This window comes from Thalassophryne amazonica, chromosome 7 (genome assembly GCF_902500255.1).
Source record: "Thalassophryne amazonica chromosome 7, fThaAma1.1, whole genome shotgun sequence".
In the NCBI taxonomy this organism is placed as follows: domain Eukaryota; kingdom Metazoa; phylum Chordata; class Actinopteri; order Batrachoidiformes; family Batrachoididae; genus Thalassophryne; species Thalassophryne amazonica.
The window spans coordinates 49,634,928-49,658,861 of NC_047109.1; the positions used below are offsets into that span (position 1 = coordinate 49,634,928).

At 39.4% G+C, this 23,934-nt stretch overlaps 1 protein-coding gene across 3 annotated transcripts; it reads right to left on the reverse strand.

Moving 5' to 3' along the window:
• Positions 1-811: 811 nt before the first annotated feature.
• dhdds (dehydrodolichyl diphosphate synthase) lies at positions 812-13,652 on the reverse strand. Of its 3 annotated transcripts, none has more exons than XM_034174120.1 (9): positions 13,584-13,652; positions 13,217-13,297; positions 11,310-11,426; positions 11,079-11,221; positions 6,834-6,950; positions 6,620-6,721; positions 6,315-6,429; positions 3,353-3,460; positions 812-1,597 (listed from the first exon to the last, which is right to left on the reverse strand). In XM_034174120.1, the coding sequence occupies exons 2-9, from the start codon at positions 13,277-13,279 to the stop codon at positions 1,370-1,372; spliced, it is 993 nt and encodes a 330-aa protein (XP_034030011.1). In that variant the 5' UTR covers positions 13,280-13,297; positions 13,584-13,652; the 3' UTR covers positions 812-1,369. The 3 variants fall into 3 exon arrangements, with proteins under 3 accessions (XP_034030011.1, XP_034030014.1, XP_034030012.1); XM_034174123.1 differs by having other exon boundaries at positions 13,607-13,625; XM_034174121.1 differs by having other exon boundaries at positions 13,490-13,609.
• Between the last annotated feature and the right edge of the window lie 10,282 nt (positions 13,653-23,934).

Sequence of the window (23,934 nt, forward strand, 5' to 3'; positions counted from 1 at the left end):
TTATGCCTCACATTCAACCCGATGTCAGGGTGCTGCCATACAAGGCCCTCACTATGCACCGGGAGCAATAGGGGGTTAAAGGCCTTGCCCAAGGGCTCTTAGTGATTTTCCAGTAAGGCGGGGATTTGAACCCATGAACACCTTAACCACTAGACCATCCCCTCCCCTAACAGGGCGACAGATCATCTGTCAGCAGGACAGTGACCTTAAGCACACAGCCAAGTTATTAAATGAGTGGCTTCAGGGCAACTCTGAATGTACTTGAGTGGCCAAGACAGATCCCAGACCTGAATCCAGCTGAACATCTCCGAAAATGGCTGTGCATCGACGCTCCGCATCCAACCTGATAGACCATGAGAGGTGCTACAAAGAGGAATCAGCAAAACAGCCCAAAAATAGGTGCGCCAAGCTTGTGGCATCATATTAAAGAAGACTTAAGGCTGCAATTGCTGCTAAAAGTGCATCAACAAAGCACTGAGCAATTTTTTTTTTTCGTTATGGTGTGAATACTAATGTATACATGAGATTTCTTAGCTTTTTATTTTTACTAAATTTACAAAACATTTCACATTGTCATTATGGGGTATTGTGTGTAGAATTAATTTACTCCATTTTGGAATAAGACTAACATAAAATGTGGAAAATTGAAGCTCTGAATAGTTTCTGGATGTACTGTATTGCTTTGATGTTGAACATTAGGCTCAGGTTTGTTTTTTTTTCCTAAACATAAGATGCTGAGTAACAGTTACTTTGCTTCTATTATTACAGCATATTTAAAAAATAAAATAAAATCGTAATCAGATAAGAGATGGAGGGAAGAACAAAAGCAGCTGTTGCAACACAGCTGGAACTTTCAAGGTATTTCATAAGAACAATGTCATTAATTTCATCTTTGAACGACATCTGACATACAGAAATCCATTTATTTAGATTGAGAAAGCTGGTCAAGATCTAGGTATGTCATAAACATCACACTTAACAGATGACACTGACTGTGTGTCTGAACAAAAATAAAGACCCGCACTGATTTACACTGATCTGGAAAGCCACAACACAGTATCATTGGATTGCACTTAGAAAAACTGATCTTCCATTGAAGGGCATGCATTAGACACAATATAAACCATAACTAAATCTTGACCAGACATTCTGTGAATTAGGTTTTATTCTACAATCATAAATATTACCCATATTCTACAGCCCCATAGGGGTAAAACTCCCATTTTATATAAATCTAAATGAAACCGATCTCAATTACTGCTCACGGTTCCTTTCTCCAAAAAAGTACTTTTAAGAAGAGTAAAGGAGAGGTTTCATCCCCACTTCCTCACAGGGTTTGTTCTTTAGAGCCTTCATAAACCAACATGGATTAGCTGCATAAATCATTGAAGTAAGAGTCTCTCTTTTGCTTCAGTGCTTCTAGAAAGTCCTGGACCCGTTCCTCACGGCAGGCGGTGTAGTGCAGCAGTGCCTCCTGTCTTCTTTGGCCATTGACAGGCTTTCCATTCCCATATTGCTGCAGGTGTTCTGCTATGCAGCCACGATCTGCCTCCTGCTGCTGTAAGGCTTGATGCTCTCGGTGGAGGTCTCTGGCTTTCTGAAATACCCCGCCCCCCTTAAAATTAGTCAAGTAAATGTTAATCTCATGTACAGTTCATTCATTCATCTCAGCTGTGACATTCATGTCCCTAGGTTCTCAGCCTTTGAGACAGACATCATGGAAGAGCTTATGGAGTTATGAGGTGTCTGAACAAAGGTGATGGAACCTTTGCAGGCCAACCAAGGTCTAAGTCTTTGTGGTACTGTTGCTTCCTGTCTTACTGTATGGTTGTAAGACTTAAGACAAAAACCCCAGGACCTAAAGTGGTGAGCAGATGTCTTTGCTACAAGGTCTCTTTGGAGGATCCTTGGGTACTGCTAGAAAGTCTTTGTGCCAAATGAACAGTTACATCCCAGTCACACTAGACTAAAAATAAGACTTCCTTACTGGAGCAGGGATGGTCATGGTTGCCTGGTGATTCCAGTGAATTATGTCACTGCAAGTAACCAACTGCAAGGAGTTGCGGTGAGTAGTTGCGTAGAGGTTGATTGTGCTGCGTGCTCAACCTCTGCACCACCACATTCAATCGCAAAGTGACTGCACACATCAACTGGTGGGAGGTGCTCTGTCTCCAAACAACTGTGTTCTGACTCAGACTGAGTGTGCCTACTCGCAGATAGACTGACAAAGGATGCAAACAAACATCTAGGGTCAGACATTCTGCCACAATCCATACATATGGGTGATGCACAGTTCAGCTCGGACGTCATCCAAAACTGCTACTACACAAGAAAAATCCACCCGACATCATTTCAAAAGTTAGCTAGTCTGACAATATCCAAATATTTATGGACATGTTTCCTCCTCATGAGAAATCTGACATTTTTCATTTTCATAGAGCTTTTAAAATAATTTCTGGTGATTTAAGGTAGTAATGTACTCCACCCAATAGTCTGGTTTGTGAGGAACAAATCAATCAGTCTTAAGAAAAGTGATTAGTTATAGGTATTATACCAAAGTGGCCCATTACTTATGCACCACATCATCTTGGCTTCCATATTTTTAAATAATTTATATCAAGTTGTAGAGATTTGCTTTGAGTTTAAGGATGACAATTTTAGATTTTTTTTTTGTAGGTTTTATTTTTTATTTTTTTAAATGGGATAAACATTACACTGCGTGAAATACAAAGGGGCCAAATACTTTTGGACTGAACTGAATAAACAGATTGCAATTTCAATATGATTACTCATGCAGCCCTACAACAACAAATTAAATCATCTTAACAAGAAGTGCACCAGCGCATCACCAGTATATTTACATAATTTATGTAAATGTACTGGTGATGCACTGGCGCATCACCAGGGTCATATTATGTTACATAATATGACCCTGTCACACTGAATAAGGAAAGACGCAATTTTGGTCAAACAGGACATGTAGACAGAGACACTGTCCTAAATTGGTTATGCACTGGCTTCAGATAATGCAAAAATACAGAACATGGAAAGGACAAACTCAAACACCAAGAAAACCTGCAAAAATAATGAGGGGGGGAAAAAAAAAAAAAAAAAAAAAATCACCCATGATAATTTACCAACAATGACTGGGAGAAAGGGGGGAAAAAAACAACAACAAAAATCATCTTTTAAGACAATACAGCCTCAAAAACACCAGACTCATATCTAAACATTTGTCGTCCTCAAAGACTCCTGTAACGAGGCAAATGTGGTAGACTACAAAACATCTAAAAGGCTTATCGTAAAATGTTAGTGTGCAGAGTGTGTGTGTGGTCTCGGTTGAAAGCCTTACCTGAATGGACTTGTGATTTAACTGATATTGAAGAATGGCTTCACACAAGTTCCAGAATGAGTACTCTGGCCAGAGAACTGACTGAAACACGATGCACGAGTGTGAAGTCTGCAAGATGAAAAATAAGTATGGGAGCGTGGTGGGGTGGAGTCAATGCACAGCTGCCGTAACACGAGACATTTTTAATAAAATGACCCATTCACAGTTCCAGTCATTAAAAACTTTATATATCTGGTAAATATGCTGCACAATACATCATACCTACAATTTGGTACTGAGCTGCACAGGTATGAAACCATTTTTGAATACTTAAAAAAAAAAAAAACTTCTACATTATACAAAAATAAATAAAATACTCTATCAGGCATGTATGGGTAATTAACAGAATGTCAATATACCCAAAAATGTATATTTACATAATACCCACACAAACTAAATTCCCACTGAATTCTGCAATTCTGTTATTTTGACAAATACACTTTACACCTGTTCAATTGCTTATTCACACAAGATGCTAATCAGCCAATCACATGATAGAAACTCAATGCATTTAGGCAGTGTTGCCACAGTTACTTTGAAAAAGTAATCCAATTACTGATTACTCAATTGTAAAAGTAAGTTAGATTACTAGTTACTTTTTTAGTTACTTTCCCCAGCTGTCGACAACAACCCTCTGCCACCTCAACATGACAGTCAATCAATCAATTTTTTTATATAGCGCCAAATCACAACAAACAGTTGCCCCAAGGCGCTTTATATTGTAAGGCAAGGCCATACAATAATTATGTAAAACCCCAACGGTCAAAACGACCCCCTGTGAGCAAGCACTTGGCTACAGTGGGAAGGAAAGGACAGTGATACCTCTTTTGCCAAAACTCACTTTATAGTCACCCTTTCTTGGCTTCAATGAAAATAAATACTTGTTTTATAAAAAGTAAAATAAAGACCTCTTTCTTGACATCACAGCACAGTAAAACTTGCAATTTCTAACCTACATTGTTTATAAATGTAACTTAAATTCTTTCTAACATTTTTTCTAACATTTAAATTCTCTCTAAACATTTTACTTGTTGAAATTATAAGTAGTAGTAGTAGTTGTAATAAAAAAAAGGCTTCAAAACTGGACCTTTAATCTAGGGGTGTTGTGGGGGGCCACACATCCCTGCCCCATGCCCCCATTCCATCTGGATTCACCCCTGCTTTGGCGTTTGAGCACAAAGAATGGATAACATTTATTTATGCAGAAAACATGACCAGATTTACAGATAAGAAAGTTTTATTGCGTTTTCACATCATATGGTCCTCAGAAAGAGAGTTTAGGTGCATTTGAGTGGAAAATGGTGTTAGTTGTTGACGCGTCGGAGGATCAGTTGTTTTTAGCGAGCAGATACGGAGCGGCTCAGCTCAGAATTCTAAATAAAAGAGGAAAAAAAAAAGCATGAAAATGTCTTTGTAAAGCTCAGTGCAGGTGTGTTGTCACCGCGCTTTAAGAGGTGAGGATGAGTCGTAGCTGTTGCAGAAAACCGCGGATGAAAAGCTCACAGCTCGCTTAAAGTGGACAGTTCAGTTGAACCCTGACCTCCTGCCCACAGACCAAGTTTAATGCTGCTATTGACCCACAATGCAAAAATAATATTAATGCACAGTGACTTGGAGAAGTAACTTTAATCTGATTACTGATTTGGAAAGATTAACGCGTTAGATTACTCGTTACTAAAAAAGTGGTCAGATTAGAGTAACGCGTTACCGGCATCACTGCATTTAGGCATCTATAAGTGGTGAAGACAATTTACTGAAGTTCAAACAGAGCATCAGAATGGTGAAGAAAGGGGATTTAAGTGAAAATGAACGTGGCATGGTTGTTGGTGCCAGATAGCTGTTCTGACTATTTCAGAAACTGCTGATCTACTGGGATTTTCATGCACAACTATCTCTAGGGTTTACAGAGAATGGTCCAAAAAAGAGAAGACATCCAGTGAGCAGGAGTTATGTGGACGAAAATGCCTTGTTGATGTCAGAGGAGAATAGGCAAACTGGTTGAATGACAGGATACTATCATGTCAATATCGACTAACAACTCTGAGGAATGTTTCCAACACCATGTTGAAGCTATGCCATGAAGAATTAAGGCAGTTCTAAAAAAACATGGTCCTAACTGGTACTAGCAAGGAGTATCTAATAAAGTGACCAGTATACGGTGTGTGTATAAACTGCACTTGCTATTAGAATTTGCTTATTCACCTCTGCAAACAATGCTCTGATTTTGCCCATTATATGTTGTTTTAGCAGAATTAACCACATTTTTTTAAACAAACTTTAACCCATTGCAAAGGATGTCCTTTAGGAGACTCGTGCCGATACGCACTTCAATTTCTGTTGTATAACGTAGTCATTTTGTAAGTAGCAAAAACAGAATGTGAAAAAAAGCAAGACAGTAGCTTCAAACTGGTTCTTCAGAAAATGGTAAATCAGTGGTGTCCAAACTATTCCAGAAAGGGCCGAGACGGTGCAGGTTTTCTTTGCTGCCACTGACTCCAGCAGGTTCTCACTGATAAACTGCTGGAGTCAGTGGCAGCAAAGAAAAACCTGCACCCTCTCGGCCCTTTCTGGAATAGTTTGGACACCACTGTGGTAAATGGATTGAATTTATATAGCACTTTTCCCCCCATCGGAAGAAACTCAAGGATTAAGAACCTTGCCCAAGGGCCCTTAGTGATTTTCTGGTCAGGCTGGGATTTGAACCAAGGATCCTCTGGTCTCAAGCCCAATGCTTAACCACTAGACCATCACCTCCCCCAAATTAAATTAGCAGCTTTTGTGTACAGGAGACCTCAAAATCCCAAAGCAGAGCAAACACAAAAAGCACAATTACATTTCATCTCAAAAAGATTTTACCTTTAAAATAATTACCTAAATAAAAACAAAATCATAATAATAAATGTGTAACAACTCCAAATCTCACCTGCCAAAGGAGGAAGTCACTAAGGCGCACCTCTCCAGAGGTGCGGATAAGCAGATCAGGATTAGGGGAATTATAGCTGTACAGGCACTCACTGAGCAAGGCCTCGGACACATCACTGAACCCCACACATACAAGATGACAGATTTTTATATTTATATATATATATATATATATATATATATATATATATATATATATATATATATATATATATATATATATATGATTAGACAGATAGATATGAATATAGTATAACGCATTATGTGAAATTCTGATGATACGTAGAAATGCTCTCAGTTGTTTACCTTGCTTTGATCAGACCCTGCTCCACTCCCCACGCCATCTCCCTGACTGAGTTAGTGATCTCGTATCTTGACGTGTAGGCAAAGCACACATTCAAGAAACATCTGCAAAACAGGCATATGCATGTCTCTTGTCAATTATAATAATAATCTGTGTGACATGGACAGCATATGGTCAGATGGTAAAAGTTAAACAAAGAAGTACAAAAACACATACTTATTGTGTGCCCTTGTTGTGACTACGGCTTTGGCAATAAGCTGCTGAAGGTCCACTGGCAGCATATTCAAGTCACCCAGTACCCGGATACAAACACCATGCTTTTCCAGATTGTCCCTAGAAAAGAACAGAGAGTGGTGGTGTTGAAACAAGACAAATAGCAATACTTGTTTCATGCAACAAAATGCTAATTAAATACTTAAAAAAAAAAAAATCATACTTTTTTTTTTTTAGATTCAATCTCACAGTTGAAGTGTACCTATGATAAAAATGACAGACCATTCTTTGTAGGTGGGAAAAATGGCAAACTCAATAGTGGATCAAATACTCATTTGCCTCACTGTACTTCAATCTCAGAAAGTAAATGGACTGCATTTATATAGCGCTTTTCCATCTGCATCAGAAGCTCAAAGCGCTTTACAATAATGGCTCACATTCACCACAATGTCAGGGTGCTGCCATACAAGGTACTCACGACACAGCGGGAGCAACTTGGGGATTAAGGACTTTGCCCAAGGGCCCTTTGTGATTTTCCGTTCAAGTTGGGATTTGAACCAAGGATCCTCTAGTCCCAAGCCCAACACTTAACCACAAGACTGTCACATCCCCTAAAGTCCTCAGACTCTTTGCAGAGGAGCAGATAGCTCACACCTTTCTGCTTCTTAATGTCATCTTCCACTTCTTTGGCTTTCTGCCTCAAGGCATCTGACTTTGCTTCTTTGCATCATTCAGATCACTTTCTTCTGCAGCCCTCTTTCTCAGTTTCTTTTGATTCTCTAGTTCTGCTGCCTTCTGTGCCTGTAGGTGGGATGTGTATCTTGCATAGGCATGACTGCAGTAGCCCTGATGTAACCTCAAAGTAACCAACAGGCCGTCAAGGAAGAGCGACGGTGTCAGATCATTCTCTGTGCCACCAATGAGTGGGTCTTTAGGTTTTTGGCATAAGCAGGTTACTGTTGATGGAGAATGCTAGCTCTGCAGGCAAGGGACACTACTCCATTTTAGTTTCATGTCTGATATTATACACAATAGGTGCTCGTGTTACAGGCTACAAGGTTATAGGTGCACCACAACTGGGTAAGGCTGCCTTTTGTCCCCCTCATTTCTTAAAAGTTTTTTGTCACTATTTAACCATTTACAGTTTGTTTGTTGTTTTTTTTTTTTTACAACCACTATGACCCATTTGTCAGGACCTTAAACACTTTTTCAAAACTGTTAACGCACATCACACCCGAAACACACAATTCCCCAAACAGGTAATTTCATGCTCAAATTCACACAGTGTAAATAAACACAGACACACACTTCTAAAATACAATACACTAACACAGTTCACCAAATCTACACCGACACACACCGTCTTCCAACAGAAACATTTAGTCAGTCACAGCACAGTGTCATAAAAAACACAGACAACTGATGGAATAATACAAACTGAATCACTTTGCATGTGTCAAATCTACTTTTTTCATTTTTCTTTTACAATCAACATATTGTATTGATCATACATGTAAATTAATGTTTGTAAGTTCATTTTTCATTTGTTGGGCATGAATTTTGTTCCTTTTTTGTACAACACTCAGCACAAAAAATGACACATCAGAGCAGCTTTGCAGAATGTTGATGACGGAAGAAGACAGTAAATGACAGGATTTGCATTTAAACACTTTACTGTATTGCAAATGAAAATGACTTACAGTACAGTAAAGAAGAAAAAATAAATCAGCATTTAGCTGTCACTCAGTGCATTGTTAAATACACAAAAAGGAAAAAGAAGCAGAAGAAATCACTGTAAAAGAGGAAGAAAAAAAAAAAGCTGATCTGCTTGGTTGTCAGCATTGGGCCACATATTTTCATCGACATCACACCTGATGTCTTCTCTGGCCAGGCATCTTGGGAAGTATCTTTTTGCATACCTTATCCAGCCTTGAGCCCCACCACGCATTCTAACTCTCCCTCTATGCATTTTTCCCACTTTTTTGCAAGACCTCCACCTTCTCCCTTGTCTTGTCTTTTGTTCTTTTCCTTCACAAGATCCACCTATAAATATAGGTGATGTGAATGAAAAAAGCCCAGCACCTGATCTGGGTGATACGGGAATTGTGATCAATGAGCTTCTATCCATTAGTTTTGAACATGTTTTCTCTTTTGACAAACCATGTGAAAGCAATTGAAAATTCACCAGATAGCACCTACTGTTTAGGTCATGATTGAGCTTGTGTGTAAAAGGAGTTGAAACTAATTTTAAACATGTAAAATGTTTGTATTTTGTGTCAAAAGAAGAAGAATTGTGTAGCCCACACAGGCTGATGTGGTAACTGTGTGAAGAGTTTTGAAAAAGCCTTCAAAGGTATTGAACAACAGGTCATAGAGGTTGTAAAAAAAAACTATTACCTTATTTAATGTCAATGTGTGCTTATAAGTGATAACAGGCTAAAATAATGTTTCATTCTCTCTGTATTATAGTTATATAATATTCCAATAATGTTGGCCTGGGGAGGAGGGTGTCTTTCCCACAGCTGCTAAACTAATACAGCGAGGAGGAGGCATTTACTAAAAATACACTACACCACCATAGCCATGCAATCATCCAAAGGAATTGAGTCCGTCTTTGGTACAGACACAAGCTGTGGAAGTCTGACCAAACAAAATTCCCTGATTTTTCTGTGACTAGAAAAAGCGGAAGTCATTTTCCAGGTTTTCCCTGATTTCCAGGAGATTCAGGCACATATTGTCCCAAGCAACAATCAAGGTACATATTGTCGCGGGTCATCAGAGCAAGAAGTAACACTTGATGTTTAACTGATTTTTTTTTCCCCACTCCGTTTCTCTCTCTCACACACACACACACACACACACACACACACACACACACACACACACACACACACACACACACACACACACTATGCCCATCAAGAACGTAATAAAATCATCCACATTTATTTATTTATTTAATATGCTGCTTAAATTCAGCGGGTGGTGTCATCTGATCTGAGGTCATAACCCAAAGGTGTTTTTTTTGTTTGTTTTTTGCGACCATCACGCATTGACTGTTAACATACCACACGGCTAGGCGGCACACGGAGGTCTAAAAAGTAGGCTTCCCGTAGGTGCACACCGGGCTCTGTTCTGGCGTTTTATCACTGAGCGCATGAAAATTGTCACATTTATTTTCTTGCAATCCTTCTTGACAGTGCCAGGACTTTTTGCAACCAGTGCGCACAGGACCAAGGAAGATGGTTTGATTGGTCCCGTACTAACTGGCGATGCGTAACACAGATACTTTTGCGCAGGCTGCAGAAAACCACATTGTTTCAGCATGACTTTTAGCAGTCAGATGCTGGTGAATTATTTGGGCTCGGGCAACATTGGCTCAGTAATAATAAAAAAATGCCAGCATTGTTGCGGATCAGAGCAACAACTCTGGGTGCAGCGTAAATCCCGGTGTGATTGTTCCAGCCCGAATCATCCTTGTCTGCACGTAGACGACAATTGTAGGCCTTCATTTCCTCTAACGTGTACGCACTCAAACCGTATACCAAATAGTTGACAGAATCTGGGAAGGTAATGGCTGGGAGCGCTTCCTCGTCTGAGCACCATTCTTCTTTTCTGATCATGTACGGGTCCTTATTGCCAATTTCAGCAATTTTCTGTAAATACCTCGCTGTGCAAATTGGATTCAATGTGTCACGATATATTGGTTTTTTCCTTCTTGCTATTTTTATCCGGCTTTGATGTCAACATTATCGTGGCGATGCCACTGATCTCTATATAATAGATCAGTGACAAAGAAAGTTGTCTCACAACATGGCAGACTGCGGAATTGTGGGAAATCCGTGACATCAGAAATGTATTTATTGTCCAGGTCTCCCCTTGTAAAAGAGATCTCAATCTCAACGGAACTACCCTGGTTAAATAAAGGTTAATATATATATATATATATATATATATATATATACACACGAAAATGAGAGCAAGAGAGACATCAAAAACACCTTTGCTCTTGGTGGCAGCAAAATGTACACTGTTAAGTATCAACACTTTGATTTTCAGTTCTTCTGTGCAGAGACTGAAAGATGTGAAGTGTACCACAGTACTGTAATTTGAGGTTTGATTCTTCCCCACTTCTCTTTTGTGGAAGCTGTGAATCATGTGATGTGGAGAATGTGACCTAAAATCACATGTAGACACAGAGCCTTAAGCTATTTTAGATCTTTAATGAATCCTCTCCTTGTTACTTACCGTTCTTCCAACAGTTTAACAAATTTCTGTCTGGCCAGCTCCATCAGTCCATCCACCTCATCTTTAGTGCGCTTGAAGTTCTCAATGCTGAAGGCGTACACTGTTACCTCCTGGATATCAAGGTGCTTACACCATCGTAGTGTCTGTGTTGGAATGGGTAAACGGTCACACATCCGTAGATAACTTGGATGTCTGTGTGTCTGAGAAGGCAGGATCTAATGTACACCTCACCTCTGCCAGCTTGTTGAAGCCCTGCATGTGCCCTTCCTGGCGCTCCATGTTCAGCTTACGTGCAAAGCGACGGTTGCCATCCATGATGAAGGCCACATGTTTCGGCATGGGTCCTGCCTGGGAGACACAATACAGGTGAGAACTCAACAAGGAATTGGGAAGCTTGAAAATAACTCAAATATATACTTCTATCAAGACTGAACAATCCCTGTATTCTGCATTTGAATTAACAATAATAAATAGTTTTAATAGTTTAATCATCATTTATTCATTCATGCAGCACCTTTTACACAAAAAAAAAAATCAAAGAGCTGAACAATTAGAAATAAAGTAAAATTTAAAAAAATGTAAATTTTCAGTGAAAACAAATGAATAAAACCATACATGCTTTATAAACAGTAGGAAGGAAAATGTGCTTTTAAGAATGGCCTTGAAAGACTGAAAAGAACTAGTCATTCTAATATGTATTGGCGAATTGTTTCCATGAACTGGGAGCATGGCAAGCAAAAGTTCTCCATCCTACCAATTTCTTCATCCCCCCACCCTCACAAAAACCCAGAAGTAAACCTATATCCTGAGAATCCAGGGCACAGGATGGTACATCAGTATCAATAAAATTCCATAAGATAAGACTGCATACGGCCATTACAATGCCAAACTCTGTATTTCACTGAAAGCTAAAGAAGAGAAGCCAGAACAGGTTCCTTGATCCTGTCAGAATTCTAGCACCACCTAGAGATATGTTGCACTCTTTTGAAACAAATCAGAAAATGATATATTACAGTAATTAATTCTTAAAGACACAAAAGCATGAATCAGTGTCTTAGAATCAGGAACAGGTTGAGAAGCTTGAATATCCATAAGGGACATAGCTGCTGCTACTTCACATTGAAATGAGCCAGCTGAGGTGGTTTGGATACCTGGTCAGGATTTCCCCTGTATATCCAACTGGAAGGAAGCTCCTGGGAAAACCCAGGACACACTGGATGGACTGTATTTCCCAGCTGTCTTGGGAATGTCTCAAGATACCCCAGGAAGAGTTAGAAGACTTGGCCAAGGATAGGGAAGTGTGGGGTGAGCTACTTAGTCTGTTCATGCCACCACAACACAAATATGTGGCAGGAAAGAACTGAATTAGTCACATGAAGATCAAAAACCATACGTACATTTTAAATTTTTGCCTGCATTATAAAAGTATCAAAGTGTCAATAGGTCCGGATCATGAAGATTTATGGTCCAGGCAGCTGTCTGGCTGTGTGTTGCAGTTACATCTCACCAGATGGAGTGGCAGTATTCCAAGTGAAGGCTAAGAAAGTTCCCAGTTACTCCTGTTTTTGTGGTGATCCGATATGGATCATTGTGGATGAGTAATGGGAGTTGCTACAACACAATATGTGCTGCATCAGGTCCCAGAACTACAGCTTCAGCCTCAAGATATGTGAACATGTGATATCTCTGGCAGCAAAAAATGACACCTGACAACCCAAATTCCACCCGTCCCTCAAATAAATAAATAAAATAACTAATAATTAACCCTGCAATAAAGTTGGACTATTGAAGCACAGAACCAGTGTTCGTGTCTGACAGCTTTAATGGATTACATTGACAGGAACTGATCAAAATAATAATTTCAAAGAATGTCTCTCTCTCTTTGAAAAACAAGCTTTAAAATTAAAAAATAAATAAAAAACTGATCATTTGGCTCAACATGAAAAGATGATACTTTCTTCATTTTGGTAAGAACGGTCATTGTGTAAATTTTAGTGGCAATTAGACAAAAAAAAAGAAAAAAAAAAGAGAGTAATCTTGCTCATAGACAAACTAGCCAAACTATTAATTTCTAAATAGATGCTAATAGATGCATAACCTGCTTGTACAGACTTTTTAATGAAAGAAGCATTACTTACCTTCAGGATATTAGCTGAAATCCTTTCAAGAAGGTTTAATTCCCCTTCTCTTATCCACGACATTTTCAAGCTTTAATCAGTCTGGAAATCATCAAAATCAATATGATTTAAATATTCTGACTTGGCAAAGAAAACAAACGTTATTCTTTGGCCAATAATGAACGTAAATGAGCTGCCGTGTGTGACGTGCAGTGATTTAAGGGTTTATTCCATTCAGACATAAAATTTATTAAATGCAGAAAAGCTGCAAAGCATAAAACGAGTCACACTTGCCCCATAAAACAACCAGTCTTCAGGCAAAATGCACGTTTCATTCAAAATACTTATCCGCACGCTGAAGAATTCGCAAAAATGAACCTTAAATCACATTTCACACGCCTTCCAACTCACAGCTTTTATGATGACGACTACTTCCGCATCGGAATAAGTGACGTAAGTGCACTTCCTGTCACAAAGTTAGAGGATTTTCACAATAATACTTGGCACTGGCATGGACACAGCTCCATGGCTACTACTTATTTATTCTTCTTCTTAAAAATAAAGATCCATTTTATTTATCCAGAAGAAAATTATTTTGCCAGAGTACAGAAATCGACGGTACAGAAACAGTTCTTCTTCTTCTTCTTCTTCTTCCGAGTTTATTGGCGCTTTACAACCAAAATGGTGCATTACCGCCACCAACTGCTTAGGTGTGGATTCTGAATTGTAGAGATGAGGGAGAGGAGAAAAAATAAAGGACGGGGAAATTACACTGTATTAAAGGGTTATTCACTTGAATAACCGTTAATTCTTGGCTACAGACCAGACACTTTTTTCTTCTTTTTCATTTTTATGTTTTATTTAAGCATTATCTACACTTATTTTGTAATTTTCACCTTTTTGTTCATGAGTTGTTTAATAGTGTTGCTCATTTGTTTGTTTTGGACAGTGTTGTGGAAAGTAACTTTGACAAGTTACTTTTTTAGTTACTTTTTTAGTTGCTTTATACAGGTGCTTTATGCAGTTACTTCATTAGCAGCTTTATGCAATTACTTTATTAGAATCTGCAGAAAACTTGCAACTAATAAGTAATGTAACTAATAAGGTAACGAGTAATCTAACTTGGTTACTCGTAAAATTGAGCAATCAGAAAAGTAACTAATCAGCAAAGTAACTAATAGTTACTTTTCTGAGTACTAAATCTTAAAAATAACCAAATTAGATTATGAGTAACTTTATTAATTACATTCAGCAGCTGCCGACAAGGAGTCTGCAGCTGCTAATGAAGTAAATGTAAGAAGTAACTGTAAAATATAACTGTATAGACTAACTAATGAAGTAACTTTCCAAAGTTACTTTCCCCAACACTGGTTTTGGAATTGTATCATCTTTATTATAACATACATTTGAGTTGTACTCATAGAATGTATATGGTTGTAATATAAAAATAGATAGTGTGACATAAAGAAAAACCTATCATGTTAGAAAAATTACAATAGGAATTTGATGAAATTTATACATAAAAGGTGGTTTTGTTCACTCTCTTAGAAAATGGTTAGAGGAAGGTGAAAAGAACAGTAGATACTTCTGTAATTTAGAGAGAAGAAATGCAGAACTAAATTTATAACCAAACTAAAAACTGGAGATAGAGTTTGTGAATTTGATTGCTAAATACAACCCCTGGCAATAATTATGGAATCACCGGCCTTGGAGGATGTTCATTCAGTTGTTTAATTTTGTAGAAAAAAAGCAGATCACAGACATGACACAAAACTAAAGTCATTTCAAATGGCAACTTTCTGGCTTTAAGAAACACTATAAGAAATCAGGAAAAACAATTGTGGCAGTCAGTAACGGTTACTTTTTTAGACCAAGCAGAGGGAAAAAATATGGACTCACTCAATTCTGAGGAATAAATTATGGAATCACCCTGTAAATTTTCATCCCCAAAACTAACACCTGCATCAAATCACATCTGCTCGTTAGTCTGCATCTAAAAAGGAGTGATCACACCTTGGAGAGCTGTTGCACCAAGTGGACTGACATGAATCATGGCTCCAACACGAGAGATATCAATTGAAACAAAGGAGAGGATTATCAAACTCTTTTAAAAGAGGGTAAATCATCACGCAATGTTGCAAAAGATGTTGGTTGTTCACAGTCAGCTGTGTCTAAACTCTGGACCAAATACAAACAACACGGGAAGGTTGTTAAAGGCAAACATACTGGTAGACCAAGGAAGACATCAAAGCGTCAAGACAGAAAACTTAAAGCAATGTGTTTCAAAAATCGAAAATGCACAACAAAACAAATGAGGAACGAATGGGAGGAAACTGGAGTCAACGTCTGTGACCGAACTGTAAGAAACCGCCTAAAGGAAATGGGATTTACATACAGAAAAGCTAAACGAAAGCCATCATTAACACCTAAACACAAAAAAACAAGGTTACAATGGGCTAAGGAAAAGCAATCGTGGACTGTGGATGACTGGATGAAAGTCATATTCAGCGATGAATCTCGAATCTGCATTGGGCAAGGTGATGATGCTGGAACTTTTGTTTAGTGCCGTTCCATTGAGATTTATAAAGATGACTGCCTGAAGAGAACATGTAAATTTCCACAGTCATTGATGATATGGGGCTGCATGTCAGGTAAAGGCACTGGGGAGATGGCTGTCATTACATCATCAATAAATGCACAAGTTTACGTTGATATTTTGGACACTTTTCTCATCCCATCAATTGAAAGGATGTTTGGGGATGATGAAATCATTTTTCAAGATGATAATGCATCTTGCCATAGAGCAAAAAACTTTGAAAACATTCCTTGCAAAAAGACACATAGGGTCAATGTCATGGCCTGCAAATAGTCCGGATCTTAATCCAATTGAAAATCTTTGGTGGAAGTGGAAGAAAATGGTCCATGACAAGGCTCCAACCTGCAAAGCTGATCTGGCAACAGCAATCAGAGAAAGTTGGAGCCAGATTGATGAAGAGTACTGTTTGTCACTCATTAAGTCCATGCCTCAGAGAATGCAAGCTGTTATAAAAGCCAGAGGTGGTGCAACAAAATACTAGTGATGTGTTGGAGCGTTCTTTTGTTTTTCATGATTCCATAATTTTTTCCTCAGAATTGAGTGATTCCATATTTTTTTTTCCCTCTGCTTGGTCTAAAAAAGTAACCGTTACTGACTGCCACAATTTTTTTTTCTTGATTTCTTATAGTGTTTCTTAAAGCCAGAAAGTTGCCATTTGAAATGACTTTAGTTTTGTGTCATGTCTGTGATCTGCTTTTTTTTTCTGCAAAATTAAACAACTGAATGAACATCCTCAGAGGCCGGTGATTTCATAATTTTTGCCAGGGGTTGTATATAGCCAGCTTTGATGCCTCAGTATCAATGCTGTAATTGCTATGAAAGCTCACTCACTCATCTTCAACCACTTATCCGGGATCAGGTCACAGGGTTATGAAAGTTCCATGCAATTAAAGATGCCACAACAGCAAGTGCAAGTTTTATTGCTAATTGTTCCAAAAATAACTCGAGAAGAAATACTCTCTAGTAGAACATATCTAAAGAATAATAAATCACCAGGCAATGATGGCCTCACATCTGAATTTTGTAAAATATTTGCAAATGGAATTGCTAAAAATGAAGCTTTTTATAAAGTAGAGCTACCCCATAATTACAGCAGGGGCTTCTCACCTTGATTGCAAAAGCAAATAAATATCCTTAAGTCATCGTTGACAACTGGAGACCAATCACACTCCTTAACAATTCAATTTAATTTATTTTATTTATACAGTGCCAAATCACAACAAAGCTGCCTTAGCCTTTACTCACACGAGTAAAGGCTAACCTTACAACAACTAGAGCAAGCACACAGTGACAGTGGTAAGGAAAACCTCCCTCTGATGATATTGAGGAAGAAACCTGAAGCAGACCAGACTCAGAGGGGTGACCCACTGATTAGGCCATTCTAACCATTGCAAAGTCTTTACAAAGCTGAAGAAACAGGAAACAGAAAACCAGAGTAACACCCCGTCACACCTTCATCATTTAACCAGTGTATGCCGACTATATTAAAAAGGATGGACATACGCGAGCATACATCTAATACATTATGGGTAAGTTTTTTTTATAAGTTAGAGTACATTCAGGCACGCTGATATACACCGTAATACGCAGAGAACCTCAAAATTTTGGGCATGCACAATATTTCTTACGTATGCCAGGGCATGACTCACACGTCCCACACATGCAGGATATAAGTTGTAGGTAAGTTATGCAATTGTTGACACACGTTTCTTGTAATTTGCTCATAAGTCGAAATACGTCCATTGATGCTGTCCATTGATTGGCTGAAAGCTGCAGTCCTCATGCAAACAGACTGTTTCAAATATTAAAACCATTCACATACAGAGTAAATATAAAGTCTTGAGCTTGCCTGTTTGTTTCAGTCTGATTCATCATCACAGCCTGATGAAATCCATATAAAGCGTCCTGATTTTGGAAAACAATGTCTGAAAATACTTAAATTCCTTGACGCTGCTGGAAACATAGCATTTTAAAACAAGTCCCTTGGTTGTTTTATTGCTTCAGGTGCATTTCTCAGCCTGAGGATGCCTTTGTCGGTCCCCCCGTCTGATGGGGGGTACCGATCAGACCATGACCGGCGCCATAAAAGTTGAAAGAGTCACAGCATTCACGGCAGCGTTTACCACAGCCATCAGTCGACTCGTCAGCATTCTGTACGCGATGACAATAAATCCCATGAGCCACCAAAAAATAAAATAAAGTTAAATTATTCTGTTGTGCTTCCATGTGGAAAAGAGATGCTGCATGACAGAGTATGCGCGCTCGATGACGTGCTTGTCAATATTCATGTGTTCCATCTGCCAAACAAAAGTGTTCTGCCAGCGGAAGAAACGCAAACCAACCCAGACTAACTGTTCCATCCTGCACGACACTGTGTGTTATGTTTAGTGCTAAACTGAGTCAAGATTGGACCCCAAGTGGAAGGTAGCCAAGACATAGGTAAGGGCACAAACAAACGATTTTCAAGATAGGCAGTGACACAACAAATCCACAATGTCCAAAATCCCAAAATAGACAGACTCCAAAAAATACAAGTGCTCACCAAAAATGTCAGAAAACCAAAGTGACTAAAATCCAAAAGATAAACAAGGAGATAAAGTGCAACAAAAGGCAACTGTCAAAAAGGTGACATTGAGGTAGTCTGACAAACTGTAGAAGCACTAGTGGTGATGGAACAGGTTGCGTGGCAGAGAACACAGGTTAGACCTTCACAGGTGGAGAGGCAGCAACCAAGAACTACGTGCACATGAAAAGGCAAGGAGTACAGAATAGCTGACCAGCAGCCACAGACAAGAAACGCATAAATAATGAATGGTTAAGTGACAGCAGTTGTGCGAACGGCAATGGGGCGGAACTGAAGAATGTGCGTGATATTGAATCAAAACACAAGGAGATGACAAACAATAACCAGTGACAGATAAAACAACAGGCATCACAGGGTAAGTAGAAAAATGATACACAATGATCATGCAATACCGCGGACGCAGAGAACATAATGACACCAATGGGAGCGCTAAGAATACAATAACCAGATGATCAAACCAAACTCCGGCATTAACAGAAGCCGGCATCGTGGACAGTAATAGGAAGGAACAGAAATGACAACAACCACAGGGCGGAGATAAACAATACAAAGAACAATGAAGAAACATAACAGATCCCACAGAAAGGATCACGGATGGGGAAGAAAGACCATGGAAGGCACGCCCACATACATTCACACTAGATGACACTAGTCACGTGAACATAACAGACACAGAGTGAACACACATACGAGGTCTGTTAGAAAAGTATCGGACCTTTTTATTTTTTTCAAAAACCATATGGATTTGAATCACATGTGATTGCATCAGCCAAGCTTGAACCTTCGTGCGCATGCGTGAGTTTTTCTCGCCTGTCGGTTGCGTCATTCGCCTGTGAGCAGGCTTTGAGTGAGCACTGGTCCACCCCTCTCGTTGTTAAAGAAATGGCGGAATGATTTGGAGCTTTGCTGCATCAATTTTTTCTTGAAACTGTGAGAGACCTCCAGGTGGACACCATTCGGAAAATTAATATGGCTTTCGGGGCGATTTTATGGGGATTACACAGATGAAGGAGTGCTCCAGCCGGTTTAAAGACCGCCCACAGCGTCTGAGAGTGTGGCGCGCTCCGAGCGCCGTTCAACAGGCTCAGACCGCGCTGAAACAACCAGATCATTTCCAATGTGAAGGCTTTGTTGATCCGGGACGTCGTCTGACTTTCACAAAAAGGCAGAAGGCATGGACATCAGCACTTTTTCGGCACATTCCACTGTTACAGGCGTTTTTTTCATGGAAAAAGAAGCGGATGAATGCGCCACCGTGCCGCTCATGGCGCGGGACAAAACCACCTCCGTGTTGGTCTCTCAGGACAACTTTCAGACGGCTTCTGGTTGCTTTTCAGTCGTGTGACTATCCGAGAAATTGAGCATGAGCTGGACATGCCCCAACAAGTCCTGTGAGGCTTCATCATTGCGTTGCTTTGCGCCATGTGGCTCCGCCGCGACGCATGGGATTCCTCTGCACGTGTGTCTCAATGTGTCGAAAAAGTGCTGATGTCCACGTCTTCCGCAATTCCTGTGCTAGTCAGACGACATACCGGATCAAGACAGCGTCCAGTTTAGAAATGAACGGCACATTCCACTGTTACAGGAGTTTTTGTCATGGAAAGAGGAGCGGAGGAATCCCACGCGTCTCGGCAGAGCCGCATGGCGCAAAGCAACGCCGTGATAAAGCCTCACAGGACATGTTGGGGCATGTCCAGCTCATGCTCAATTTCTCTGATATTCACACGACTGAAAAGCAACCGGAAGCCACCTGAAAGCCGTCCTAAGAGACCAACACGGAGTTGGTTTTGTCCCGCTCCATGAGCGGCACGGTGGCGCATTCATCCGCTTCTTTTTCCATGAAAAAAACTCCTGTAACAGTGGAATGTGCCGAAAAAGTGCTGATGTCCACGCCTTCTGCCTTTTTGTGAAAGTCAGACGACTTCCCGGATCAACAAAGCCTTCACATTGGAAATGATCTGGTTGTTTCAGCGGGGTTTGAGCCTGTCGATCGGCGCTCGGAGCGCGCCACACTCTCAGACGCTGTGGGCGGTCTTTAAACCAGCTGGAGCACTCCTTAATCTGTGTAATCCCCATAAAATCGTCCCTGAAAGCCATATTAATTTTCTGAATGGTGTCCACCTGGAGGTCTCTCACAGTTTCAAGAAAAAATTGATGCCACAAAGCTCCAAATCATTCCGCCATTTCCTTAACGACGAGAGGGGTGGACCAGTGCTCACTCAAAGCCTGCTCACAGGCAAATGACGCAACCGACAGGCGTGAAAAAACTCACGCATGCGCACGAAGGTTCAAGCTTGGCTGATGCAATCACACGTGATTCAAATCCATATGGTTTTTAAAAAAAATAAAAAGGTCTGATACTTTTCTAACAGACCTCGTATAGCCATAGAGTTTGTATTTTTTCGGCACTAAATTGTTTCTGGCTTTGTACATGATTTGTGATGTTTTAAATTTGACCAAATCCATAAACTTCAAGATGTTTGATTTTATAAATAGTGGGTTGGTATGTTCTCTGTATCCCACTTTATTTATTGTCCTTATTGCTCTTTTCTGTAGTATACATAGTGGATGCAGGGTACTTTTGTAGTTGTTTCCCCATACTTCCACACAGTAAAACATATGGTAAAAATAATGAACAGTAGAGTATATGTAAGGCTTTATAGTCCAGTATGTATTTTGTCCTCCTCAGAATTGCAGTGCATTTTGCCAGTTTTGATCTGACGTGGCTTACATGAGGTGTCCAGCTGATTTTGCTGTCTATGATCACTCCAAGAAATTTATTTTGGTATACTCTTTCTATGTGTGTATTGTTTATAATCGGGTCTACATAAACATTCATGGAATTTCTTCCAAACATCTTTGTTTTCTCTAAATTCAATGATAATTTGTTTATGTCGAACTATAATTTTACTTTATTCATTTCTGTCGTGATCAGCTCCAAAATCTGCTGCAAGCTCTCACCAGAACAAAAACTATTTGTATCATCTGCAAACAATACAAATCTCAATAACTTTGAAACATTACACATATCATTGATGTATAAAATAAACAGCTTAGGTCCTAATATTGACCCTTGTGGTACCCCACAAGTGATATCCATGTAGTGTGATTTGTGTTCACCCATTTGTACTTATTTTTCCTGCTTCTTAGATAGCTCCTCAGCCAGCTCAGCCCAATCCCTCTAATACCATACCTTTCCATTTTGTCTAATAATATTTTATGATCAGTAGTGTCAAAAGCTTTGCTTAAATCACGGAATACACCCAGAGCAAGTTTTCTGTTGTCAACATTATTTGTGATTTCTTCTATTAGCTGTATGACTGCCAGTGCTGTTGATCTGCCTGCTCGGAATCCACATGGATTCTCAGTCAGCAAATGATGTTGTTCAATAAATATATCCAGTCTGTCATTAAAAAGTTTTTCGAGTATCTTGGAGAATTGGGAGAGCAAAGAAACAGGCCTATAGTTCGTGAAATGGTGTCTATTTCTAGATTTAAACAATGGTATTACTTTGGATACTTTCATTTTGTTTTGTTGGAGAATTCACCAGGCGGCACGGTGGCTTAGTGGTTAGCACTGTTGCCTTACAGTAAGAAGGTTGTGGGTTCAATTCCCGTGGCCTTTCTGTGTGAAGTTTGCATGTTCTCCCCGTGTTTGCGTGGGTTTCCTCCGGGTGCTCCGGTTTCCTCCCACATCCAAAGACATGCGGGTTAGGTGGATTGGGATTTTTAAATTGTCCTTAGGTGTGCGTGTGGGTGTGTCTGTGTTTGTTTGTCTGTTTGTGGCCCTGCGACAGACTGGCATCCTGTCCTGGGTGTACCCCGCCTCACGCCCTATGACTGCTGGGATAGGCTCCAGCCTCCCGCGACCCTTAATTGGACTAAGCAGTAGAAGATGGATGGATGGATGGAGAATCCACCAGATTGAAAAGATAGGTTGCAAATATGAGTTGGTGGCTTTGCAATTCCTTCAATAACTGTTTTTACTGTATTCATGTCTATGCCATTCCAATCAGTGGATGTTTTATCTTTAAAATTTCTTACTATGTCTATGATTTCTTTTTCATCAGCTGCTTTTAGGAATATTGTGCTTGGATTTCTGTTCCCCATACTACTATTAACCCCACCCTCTGCTATCTCTGGCTCCTTGATTTTAGCTGCCAATTCTGGACCCACATTTACAAAGAATTATGGTCTTGTCGTTCTCAATGAAGTATTCCAGGTAATTAGCATTTTTATGTCCATTTCTTATTATACCATTTAATACACGCCATATACCTTTCATATTATTTTTAATTTTCTCCTATATTTTATTATAATATTCCTTTTTACATATCCTCATAATATTAGTTAACTTCTTTTTATAGTTTTCATACTTTACCTCTACTTCTGCCGTTTGGAGCTTTATGAACTTCCTACATAACATATTTTTCTTTTTGTAGGCCTTTGGTAACCCTTTAGTGACCCATGGACTGTTCTTGTATTTATGGTCATTATTGTATCATTTTACAGGGCAGGTTTTATCATATAAAAGATTAAATATATTGAGAAATTCATCATAGGCTATATTGATATATTTTGCCTCATGTACCATCTTCCAGTTCTGTGCAATTAAATCTTTGTTTAGAGATTGTATTGCTTCTTCTGTTTTTACTCTTTTATATTTAGAATTTCTTACATCTTTCCTCTGCCTGGAACAATAATATACCACAAAGATAGGTAAATGGTCACTAATATCACTTATCAAAAGCCCACACTTTATGTTGTTTTCCATAATGTTTGTGAATATATTGTCAATTAGGGTGGCACAATGTGAAGCAATTCTGCTTGGCTTAGTAATGGTTGGATATAAACCCAAACCCACCCAATTGATAAATTCCTGTGTCATGTTATGCTTTGCAGTGTTTAGAAGATTAATATTAAAATCACCACATATGAACATATCTTTTTGTGTACTTTCCATCCCATTTTTAAAGCTTTCCATATCTGATCCTGGTGCTCTGAACACACAACTTACATAACATTTTTGGAATTATAAAAATAAATTTCTACTGTAATACACTCCAGTAGTTCATCAACAGTTACTGTCATACATTCAACGATTTTATACCTTAGACTTTTATCCATATACGAGGTCTGTGAGAAAACTATCCGACCTTTTTATTTTTTTCAAAAACTATATGGATTTGAATCACGTGCGCTTGCATCAGACAAGCTTGAACCTTTGTGCGCATGCGTGAGTTTTTTCACGCCTGTCGGTTGCGTCATTCGCCTGTGGGCAGGCTTTGTGGGAGGAGTGGTCCAGCCCCCTCGGCAGATTTTCATTCTCAGCAAACAGCTGAGCTACTGCCGCTTTGTTCCATGAAATCTTTTTCAGAAACTCTGCCAGACAGCCAGCTGGAAACCATTTGGAAGATTCAGGTGGCTTTCGGTGAAGATTGTATCGGTATCACACAGATTAAGGACCATTAAAACTGGATTAAAAACGGCCCACAGCGCTGGATTCGCGCGTCGGGACGCAGCCGCTCATGGCGCGGCGGAACAAAAAACACCTCCATGT